Source organism: Gossypium hirsutum, chromosome D06 (assembly GCF_007990345.1).
Source record: "Gossypium hirsutum isolate 1008001.06 chromosome D06, Gossypium_hirsutum_v2.1, whole genome shotgun sequence".
Taxonomy (NCBI): Eukaryota; Viridiplantae; Streptophyta; class Magnoliopsida; order Malvales; family Malvaceae; genus Gossypium; species Gossypium hirsutum.
In genome coordinates this window covers 18,096,995-18,108,431 of record NC_053442.1, presented here as the reverse complement: position 1 = coordinate 18,108,431, position 11,437 = coordinate 18,096,995, and the positions used below count along the sequence as shown (strand labels likewise).

The 11,437-nt window shown below is 36.4% G+C and overlaps 1 protein-coding gene and 1 long non-coding RNA gene across 2 annotated transcripts; both read left to right on the top strand.

The window, feature by feature from the left end:
* LOC107908444 (uncharacterized) lies at nt 1-8,243 on the top strand. Its single transcript, XM_016835619.1, has 4 exons — nt 1-438; nt 571-954; nt 7,973-8,130; nt 8,222-8,243. Exons 1-4 carry the CDS (start codon nt 1-3, stop codon nt 8,241-8,243), a joined length of 1,002 nt encoding a protein of 333 aa, XP_016691108.1.
* A 95-nt stretch (nt 8,244-8,338) lies between these two features.
* Nucleotides 8,339-10,966, top strand: LOC107915961 (uncharacterized). The gene is made up of 3 exons (XR_005914839.1): nt 8,339-8,588; nt 9,254-9,322; nt 9,936-10,966. It is a non-coding gene; the product is annotated as an uncharacterized lncRNA (long non-coding RNA).
* Nucleotides 10,967-11,437: the final 471 nt, after the last annotated feature.

Sequence of the window (11,437 nt, the reverse complement as noted above, 5' to 3'; positions counted from 1 at the left end):
ATGATAGAGTCAACCGCGTTGAATGTGAGGATGGCTAGATGGAAGATCCTACTCTCCAAGTTTGATATAGTCTACGTAAATCAAAAGGCTATCAAAGGCAGTGCGATAGTAGACTTTTTTGCCAGCAGAGCCTTAGAAGACTATGAACCTCTGAATTTTAATTTCCCGAATGAAGACTTGATGTATGTGGCAACTACTAAAAAGGATTCTCAAGAAAATTGCCCTTGGAGGCTAAACTTCGAAGGAGCTTCGAATGTTGTAGGTAATGGAATTGGGGCAGTTCTTGTGTCCTCTAATGGATATCATTATCCTTTTACCAGTAAATTAGATTTTGATTGCACCAATAACATGGCTGAATATGAAGCTTGCATTATGGGCATCTGGGCAGCCATAGAGCAAAAAATTAAGATACTAGAGGTATACGGAGACTCTGCAATGGTAATATACCAGCTCAAAGGGGAATGGAAAACGAGAGACCCAAAGTTAATCCGCTATCGGAAATTGGTTCTGGAATTGATCAAGGAGTTTGACAGTATCACTTTTTGTTATCTCCCGCGAGACGAAAATCAGATGGCTGATGCTTTGGCCACTCTAGCCTCTATGATGAAAGTGAACAAACCAGAAGACATGAAGCCTATTCAAATCAGCATTCATGAAACCCCAGCTCCTTGCTACAGTATTGAGGAAGAGGAAAATTATAACCATCCATGGTACCAAGACATACTGCGATATGTAAAGAATCGTGAATACCCCAACCATGCGACGGAGAATGATAAGAGGATGTTGAGGAGACTGGCCATTGATTATGTCCTAGATGGAGAGATTTTGTATATGAGGGGAAAGGATCAAGTATTGTTGAGATGCGTGGATGCTGTGGAGGCCAAGAAAACCTTGGAAGAAGTCTATGAAGGTATCTGTGGAATGCACGCCAATGGCTTCACGATGGCCAGACAGGTTATGAGATTCGGGTACTATTGGTCCACCATGGAAGGAGATTGCATTAATTATGCCAAGAATTTCCATAAATGCCAAATTTATGGCGACAAAATACATGCACCTCCTTCACCCCTTCACGTTATCACTTCTCCATGGCCTTTCTCCATGTAGGGGATGGATGTCATCTGGCCAATATCACCAAAGGCTTCTAATAGGCATCATTTTATCTTTGTGGTTATTGATTATTTCACTAAGTGGGTGGAGGCTGCTTCATATGCTAACTTCACGAAGTCAGCAGTTAGCAAGTTTTTGAAAAAAAAGATTATATGTCTATATAGGATGCCCGAAAAAATTATATTTGACAATGCGCTGAATTTGAACAACAACTTAATAGCAGAAGTTTGTTGTCAGTTCAAGATCAGACACCATAATTCATCACCGTATCGCCCAAAAATGAATGGTACCGTGGAAGCAGCTAAAAAAAATCTCAAGAGAATTGTAGGGAAAATGACTAAAACCTACAAGGACTGGCATAAGGAATTACCTTTTGCTCTCCTTGTATATCGAGCATCTATTAGGACTTTTACTAGGGAAACACCTTTTTCTCTGGTTTATGGGATGGAGGCAGTTTTACCCATTGAAGTTGAAATCCCTTATCTTTGGGTATTTGCTGAACTAGAATTAGATGAGGCCAAATGGATTCAATCTCAATATGATCAGCTGAACCTGATAGAAGAAAAGAGGCGAAAAGCTATTCGTCACGGTCAGATGTACCAGAAACGAATAATGTGAGCCTATAACAAAATGGTTCATCCCAAAGAATTTAATGAGGGGGACCTGGTGGTGAAAAAGATCCTTCCTCTACAAAAGGACTTTAGAGGGAAGTGGATGCCGAATTGGGAAGGACCTTATGTTGTAAAGAATACCTTTTCTGAAGGAGCTTTGATCTTGAGTGAGATGGATAGTAAAAGTCTGCCAAACCTTGTAAACTCGGACTCAGTTAAGAAATACTTCACGTGAAGAAAGAAAGGGACCAAAGTGAAAGCCGGCAAAGGGCGCTTTGAATCTAAAAAAAATAAAAAAAATGAAAAAGTAAAATGGAGTGGCCAAGGTGAAAACTCGCAAAGGGCGGCCTAAATTTTGATCAAAATGGGACATAAGGTGATAAGAGCAGCTCAAATTTTAATCAGATTGGGAGCATGTGGTGATCTTGCTATACCTGAATCAACAGGAAAGGGTAGGCAACATGTCGGGGCATCGACAGAGTACTGTAGATCTCCTAAACAGATTTCGAACTCATAACGGTCTTCAGAAAGTTTGTACAGAGAAGTTCAAGCTGCGATATCTGGGGCACCTAATCTTCATACTATTTATATTGAATTTTTTGTTGTTGGAATACTTCTTTCCTTTTCAAGATACGTGTTCCCAATCAATTCCTCTTTATTCTTATTATCCTTGATAATTTATTCATTTTGAGCTATGCTCCCAAATCAATTTTATCTTTATCCATTGTTATGATTTTTTTTGTAAGCATGATGCATTTGAATAATGATTAATGGACTAGTAATACTTTCACAAAGGAGCTTTTGTATATTACTCTAGAAGTTTCTAAATAATACAGTAACTTGAAAAAGGACTATTGTTTAGAACGCACCAAGTTTAAAGGTTGAAATATCTAAGAAGGAAAAGTCTAAGACTATCCCTTCAGATTTTGTTGTCAAAACATTGATTGAACAAAATGACAAGTTGCCGTGTGGGTGACAAAGCTTCAATGAACAAACAAGCAATGATCACCGAGTGATAAGATGAAGTTTCTTGGAAGAGAAAGTACTACAATTGTGCATAAACATTTGGTACAACGCCTTGGGATTGGTGTAAGGCCAAAGAGATTTAGATCCTGTATCCTTGAATTGCAGTAGGAGAGGATTGAGAGAGTCAGATCTTATACTCCTAAATTACAGTGGTAGGAGGATGGTTCAAATTTTATATCCCAAAATCACAGTGGATTGAACCTTGAATATTACAATGGATTGAACCTTGAAGATTACAGTGGGGGGAAATCCGGTTAAGTAATATAGGAGCATTACCAACTGGACAAGATAGCATTCTGACGTGTTGGTAATGAGGCCTTAATGAACAACGAGCAATAACAACTCAAACATTAAGGGATCATTTTCATGACATTTTGCATTCATGCATGCACATTTAGTTAGGAGATTTTGATTCATTTTGATCATAATATTCTAATCACTAGGCATAAATAGGCCCATGAAATAGATTCTACAGGTTATGTTCCCCAGAATAGATCTATGAAACCACAAATCCTATACCACTAAAGTTGTAGTGGAATAGATTGAAGAAGATTGTAGATCTTGTCTTCTTGTACTGGCACGAAGTAAATCAAAAACACCAGCCTTATCTCCCTGAGTAGCAGTGGAATAGGTTGAAGATTGCAGATCTTGTCTTCCTGTATTGGCAGCAAAGTAGATCGAAACACCAGTTTTGCCTCCCTGAGTTTGTAGTGGAACAGACTGAAAACAGCAGATCTTGTCTTCCTGTATTGGCAGCGAAATAGATCAAAGATACTAGCATTGCCTCCCTGAGTTTGCAGCAGAGCAGACTGACAGTAGCAGATCTTGTCTTCTTGTATTGGCAGCGAAGTAGATCGAAAGCACCAGCCTTATCTCCCTGATCAGCAGTGGAGTAAGTTGAAGATTGTAGATCTTGTCTTCCTGTACTGACAGTGAAGTAGATAGAAAGCACTAGCCTTCTCTCCCTGAGCAGCAATGGAATAGGTTAAAGATTATAGATCTTGTCTTCCTGTACTGGCAGTGAAGCAGATCGAAAACACCAACCTTATCTCCCTGATCAGTAGTGGAGTAGGTTGAAGATTGTAGATCCTGTCTCCCTAAGCAATAGTGGAGCAGATCGAAGATGGTGAATCTTATCTTCCCAAGGTAGTAGGGAAGTAGATTTAAGCCACCAACCTTATCTCCCTGAGCAGCAGTGGAGTAGGTTGAAGATTGTAGATCTTGTCTTTCTGTACTGGTAGTGAAGCAGATCAAAAACACTAGCCTTATCTCCCAGAGCAGTAGTGGAGTAGGTTGAAGATTGTAGATCTTATCTTTCTATACTGGCAGTGAAGTAGATTGAAAACACCAGTCCTATCTCCTTTAAGTTTTAGTGGAGCGAATTAAAATGATGGATCTTATCTCCCTAAAGTTGTAGTGGAGCAGATTGAAGAAACCAATCCTATCTCCCTAAGCAACAGTGGAGTAGGTTGAAGATTGTAAATCTTGTCTCCCTAAGCAGTAGTGGAGCAGATCGAAGATGGTGAATCTTATCTTCCCAAGGTAGTAGGGAAGCAGATTTAAGCCACCAACCTTATCTCCCTGAGCAGTAGTGGAGTAGGTTGAAGATTGTAGATCTTGTCTTCCTGTACTGGTAGTAAAGCAGATCGAAAACACCAGCCTTATTTCCCTGAGCAGTAGTTGAGTAGGTTGAAGATTTTATATCTTGTCTTCCTGTACTAGCAGTGAAGTAGATCGAAAACACCAGTCCTATCTCCTTTAAGTTTCAGTGGAGCGGATTAAAATGATGGATCTTATCTCCCTGAAGTTGTAGTGGAGCAGATTGAAGAAACCAATCCTATCTCCCTGAAGTTGTAGTAGAGTGGATTAAAATGATAGATCTTATCTCTCTGAAGTTGTAGTAGAATAGATCGCATCAGACTTTATTTTCTTAAAGATGCAGTAAGACAAGTTGAAGCTACAGGTCTTATCTCACTGAGGTTGCAGTGTAGCAGACTGAAGATAGTAAATGTTTCCTCGAAGATAACCAACCTTATCTCCCTGAAGTTGTAGTGGAGCAGGTTGAAGATACCAATCTTATCTCCCTGAAGTTGCAGTGGAGCAGACTAAAGATAACCAACCTTATCTCCCTGAAGTTGCAGTGGAGCCGGTTGAAGATACCAATCTTATCTCCCTGAACTTGCAGTGGAGTAGATTGATGCTATTAATCCAATCTCCTTGAAGTTACAGTGGAGTGGATTAAAATGATGAATCCTATACCTCTGAAGTTGCAGTAGGTCGGATTAAATCTATCATAACAAGTCCTATCTTCCTGAAGTTGTGGTGGAGCGGATTAAAACGATGAATCCTATACCTCTGAAGTTGCAGTAGGTCGGATTAAATCTACCATAACAAGTCTTATCTCCCTAAGGTTATAGTGGAGCAGACTGTAGATGGCAGATCTTATCATATCAAACCTTATCTCCCTGAAGTTGCAGTGGAATAGATTGAAGCAACAAGTCTTATCTCCCTGACGATGTAATGGAGCAGACTAAAACCACGAATCTCGTCCCCCTGAAGTTGTAGCAGAGTGGATTGAAGCTACAAGCCGTATCTCTTTGAAGTGCAGTGAAGTGGATTGAAGCAATAAGACTCAATGGATTGAAAGGAGGCTACCTGAAGAAGAAAAGTACTAGAACAAGTCAAGAATTAGCGAGACCGGGCAAAATTGGTCTTTCTTAGTCTTTACTCTATTCTCGTTACACGACAATGAGTAAAGAGGGGCAGCTGTAATAACCAATTTTTACCCGGGCCCAAAATTGAATAAATGAAACCCAAAATCAAATAATAAACAGTCCAAATATTACAAACCCAAATCAGATGGCCCAATAAAGACCCAAGCTTAACCCAAAACCAAACCTAGCCTAGACTAAACTCGGGCCCAGATAAACCAAACCACCAGCCCAATTTTCCACGGCCCAAATGGCCCAAAGCAAAAAGGGTCTGAAAACCCTAGCCCTAGGTGCGCCGCACCTAGGGTCTTCTGACTGCCCAGCGCCGCACCGTCCCACCACCCACTTGCCACCGCTCATCTGCCCTCTGACCTCGCACCACCTGCCACCGTCAATCACCTGCAACAAATAGCAGACCACACAGCACAACAAGCAAGAGAGGATTTTGTATTTACTTTTTATTCGGCATAAAAGCCGATTGAGAATCGAATGTAAAAGGGGTGGGTCTTTTTTTTAATAGAGAAAACCGATTCAAAACAGAGATTTAAATGTGCCATTTTTATTTTTTGTTCTGTTTTATTATTTTTGTTTCTTTTTCCTTTATTTCGAAACATTAAACCAAAAAGGGATGTTTTTTTACCTTTCGCCGTCGCCGGAGTGCTCGGAAGGTCGAGGAGGAGCATCAGAGAGAAAAGAGGAAATTTTTTTACTCCCCACCTTCGTGTGCGGCAGCGCCAGTGTTGGCGACCGGCGGCCGGCGCGGTGGTCGATGGCCGAATCTTGGGCCGGTGCTCGGAGAGGGGGAGAGGAATTGAGAGTGTTTTTGAATTTGTTTTGAAAAGAAGAGAGAAAATGAAATTTTTTGTAAAAATTTCGGTTTAAATAAGAAAGCAAAACGGTGCCGTTTTGCTCAGCCATTTAAAACGCCAAAATGGCACCGTTTTGCATAAGACCCGAAATTGACCCGACCCAATAGCTAGGATCCGCGTGTTTTCATTAAAGGGGTTATTTACAACCCTGGTCTTTCTGTTTTTTTTGTTTTTCAATCAAGTATTTTTTATTTTTTAAATTTTACCCCACAATTTGTTGTGTTTACATTTTTAGTCCATGCTGGAACGACGTCATTTTGGAGGAGAAGGGAAAATTTCTCTTTTAGTCCTTCCTTGTTATTCATGCGTTCAAAATAGTCCTCCCTTTTATTTATTTTCAGATTTGACCCCAAATTTTGTTTTAAAATTCAATTTAGCCATTTTTTGTTATTTTGGTTATTTTATTAGTAATATTAATAAATTTGATGTTATTATGATTATTGTTATTATTATTATTATATTTCTATTTCTATTTACTTATTTAAATTTTAAATATATTTGTCTTATTATATATTAATATTATTATTTACTTATTTATATATTTTTTATTTCAAACTTTGTTATATATATATACATACATAGATATTTTTATTTTTATGATTTTATTTATTTTTGTTATTGTTATTATTGTTTTATTTGATATTTATTTATTTATGTGTTCATTATTATTTTGAAAAACGTTTTAGTCGTATTTGTTTATTTACTTATTATTTCATGTATAATTGATTTGTCCTTTTTATTTATCTTATTTTTGTTGTTGTTGCTCGTATTATTTATGCTTACATTATCGTATTTATTATTGTTTTGTTACGCATATTAACACCATGTTTTATTTCTACTATTTCGTGTTAGATTAATTTTATTTGATGCATAAATTATGATTTTTGAATAAGCAAAATTTTAGGTTTAAATTCGAGAAGGTCGTACCCTAACTTACGGGGTTTCAATTTTTGCGATAAATCTAAATACATGAATTTTTTTCAAACTTAGGCCTCCTTTGGATGCAACTGCATCTCAGTACGTTGACTTTTTTAAGCTAAAAAAAATTGCTACTGAAATGTTAGTAAACGCAGGGCTGTTTGGAAAGCATTGTTCAGTACGTTGAAAATGCATTTCACCTCACTAGAGGCTTAATTCCAGACTGGAGCCTTTTGCTCCAGGCAAAATTTAGCAACTTCAGTTGCTTTTTCTTTTCCTCTTTTACCCATATCTTCTTCTGTTCTTCATCTTCTCTTCTCAGCATATTCTGTTTTGTTTCCTTTCTTTCTCTCTTTCTCATGCAAATCTACCATGAATTCTTCGCTGGGTCATGGCTTAAGGCGATGGTCGTTCTTTGATTTATAATATTTTTATTTTAATGAATTATGCTGATTGTCATCAAATTGAGAGTAAGTGTAGTAGCTGATGAAGATTACAGATTATCTATTGGGTTTTCAGTCATTAACTTGGAATTGTGGAATTGTGGATTATGCTGTTTTAATGAATTAGAAGATGAATTATGCTGTTTTTGTTGGATCTTCAGTTATTAAGTTGGAAGTAGACAAAGAAAGCATGCGATTGTCCTCCCTAGGAATTTTCTACTTGATAGAATAGTAATTCTTTTTCTGCTTCATGTTAATTGTGTTTCTTCTTTTGCCCTTTCCAGATGGATTTCCAAGAGCAATTCTTCAAGGAACGAATCAAATTTATCCATGAAGTGAGGGATGAGAAGGAAGAGATTTTTGAGAAGATGCAACATCAAGGGCGTGAGAAGGTCAAGCAGTCTAACCCCAATCCTTCAAATGCAGAGGGATACAAGTGCAGGTACATAATTTTGATACTTCTGTGAATTTCCTTGTGTAATTTGATTGATACTGGTAATCTTACATTATATGACCGTTTCACATAAAAACAGATGGTTTAATCTCATAAGATGAAATTCTACTAGATATCTCTTTTCTGTTTACCTGTTGAAGTTATGAGATATTCGTGTATTTTTCTGTTCATATCTTTTGAAAAATTATTTGTAGGGCGGATGAAATTGAAAAATTCATAAAGTTCTAGGATGAAGAGATGCAGGCTTTTGTGGCAGAGAGGGATAAGCTGATCAAAGCACACGAAAAGAAGATGTTTGGCATGAGAGAGAGGCATTGGCAGGAAGAAGTTGAGCTTGAAAAGGAGTTTGATGCTGAATTGAGCCACCTCATGGAGAAGTACACTCTAGATGGCTCAAAATTCAACGTCGGCAATACTTGATTGTGGAATTGTAGGGGAATGCAATGGTATGTACACATGTGGTAAAAAATACTTTAATCTCTCTGTTTCCTGAGGAAACTTCTGTGATAACAGTGAAAATTTCTCTATCTTGAGTTACAACTCTTAAAATAGTATGTTAAAAGATTGGAATATATGGGTAAAAAAAAGTTAAATCTAAAGTTGCATCTATGGTTGCCATATGATGCTTGTGTTGTTTGCTTAGACATGGTTCAAATAAGAACTTGGAATGAATCTACGATTTCTTTCCTATTATGTTGCAATGTTTTGGTTCAATGACATTGCTCTTTCTAGATTATGGGCTGCATCTTTCATGCAACTTGAAACCAAAGCTAATCATATGTTTTGTAAAGAAGGAAATAGAAATAATGTTATTTTTGGCTCGGTACGAGGGCTAAAAATTTTGAGGGTGTAGCTAACTGTCAAATTAATAGAAGTTTCGAAAAATATTGTTTTTTGCATGAGCACTTTTTGAGAACAACTTTGTTGTGAACAATTTGTTATGCACCTTGGCGTAGGATCTAGTCAATTTGTTATGCATTATGATGGAGCTATCTATGAAGCTGCTGTTCAGATTATGCTAAATACATTTCTTATTGAATCTCATCAAACTTTTTGATTACTCTTAAATCCTGTTCTTAGCTATTTTTTCATTATACCTATTATTTTACAGCAACCTTGAGAAAGAAAGAAGAGGCTTGATTCTTGCCAGTTTTTTCCCTTGATTTGGATTAACACACAAGTATGATTTTTTTGTATGACAATTTTTTTTACATGTTTGGAAACTAAATATTCATTTGTTTGTATACTATAGCTTCATCACACTTTGATTGATTCAAATCTAAATTTTTGTGAACAAATATTGTTGTACAATATTAGTTGCATCTTCTAGTGTCTTTCTTTTTTGCAATATATAACTGCAATTGAGTATAGATTGAAAATCGAGTCTATAGCTGTGTACATTTATTTGAAGAAGCAATTTGATTGTCAAGAGTTGTTCTAAGTACCTAGGGGCAGTATAAATAAGAAAGATAGGAGAGATTAATAGAGATGTTAACTATAGGATTAAAGGTGGAGCTTGTCTATTTTTTCCTGGATTCAATCAATAAGTCTATGTTTTGAATGGTTTTCTTTTGTTGCAAAGGATGGTGCACAGGATGAATTCAGTTTTATGCTGTATTTTAAAATGCTATGCTGTATGTATGCTGATCTGAATTTTATTCTCTTGTGTTCTTTGTCTGGTGATGTTCAAATTGTTAGGGAACTTGTTACAAATACTTTTTAAATGTCAACAACATTTTATTTCAGCGTATACCTTTTTTTATTCTTGCTATGTCTGGTGTTTGGTATTGCAGGCAGAGCTCGAGTCTTTTAAAATGGAATATGCAAATACACGACTGGAATGTAATGCAGCTGATGAACGTGCTAATATATTGGCTTCTAAAGTCATTGGTTTGGAAGAGAAGGTAACAAAGTTTTAATGGGTAAATGTTTTCTTCCTTCTCCAATTTCATTCTATTCATAACAGAACATATATCACTCTTGATAATAATGCTGAAAGATCAGTAAGCTGCCATGTTCGTATATGCATGGTTGTAATATATACCACATGAAGGGTGTTTCTTGGACGTATAGTAGAGCTGCAACGTTTTTAAGTGCCAGTTTAACTTAAGTAGCTCTCTAGTCCTTTTTTATATTTGATTTGATCCTGTTATTTTCTTGTTTTATATGATATTATTAGCATTTGGAGTTTCTTACTTTATTCCATTGAATATATTTCTAAGGCCAAGTTTCATTTCTGAACTTCTGGTGTTAGCAGAAAAGGTTGGATCCTCCTGCATGTTCTTGTTATTTGTATTCCATAGAGATTGGATCTATAAAGTTGCTCTCTCTCTATTTGCAATGCAAAGTAAACTGCAATGGAGCATTTCTACTATCTTTGGGTGGAGGATGCTTGTATATATCTTGGATTTTATAACATCCATATACTATAAGGGCATGGTTACATTCTAGAAATTCCTTCCATTCTTCAATTCTAGTTATAAATTATAAGTACGAGGGTTCAAGATATTTAAAAGCACTATTTTTTTTATCACCTGATTTCTTGAATTGTTTTGTATGTTTGTTTTGTTTCAAGTTAGATTCATATTTGAACCTACAAGAAAGGACCTCACTTTTTCTTAGCTTTACCGATAATTTAGTCTCAAAGGATAAAATAGTGTAGTATTGCTATATGGTCTGTATAGCTCACCTTCCAATAGTTGGAAAAGGCTTACATGTTATATTAATCTGTAATCCATATATAATTCCTTGCACCAGTAATCTCAGTGAGATTGTATCTTATACTTATGTTGTTACGAAGCTGATATTACCGATTTTAAAAATGTTTCTGCCATGTGAACAGGCCTCTGAGCACTTATGGCTGAATTTAATGGTGTACCAGTCCCATCTGATTCACTCTCTTAGTAGCTTGTTATTGAACAAATGTAGGTATTGTACCATAGCAATTTCTTGAGACACTTGAAGTTAAAAGGGGTTGCAGTTTTGGGGTTTCCGACATTAATAAGGGTTGTTGTCCATATTTTGTTTATTTGTTTGGTTTTTCTTTTTCAGTTAATCAGCATGCTTGTATTAATCCAGATGCAACAGTAGTTGGATGATGAATGATATAATTGACTCGTTCAAGCTTTTGATGGTTTTTGAACCATGAACAATAAGAAATGAATCAGATATGTTGATGAAGAATTGAACATGTGGTTTCTATTGGATTTCTTCTAAAATTAAGAAATGAATCATTTTTCATTCATCATTGCATTGCTTCATCTTTAGCTCAAATGTGAATCATTTTGCATTTTCT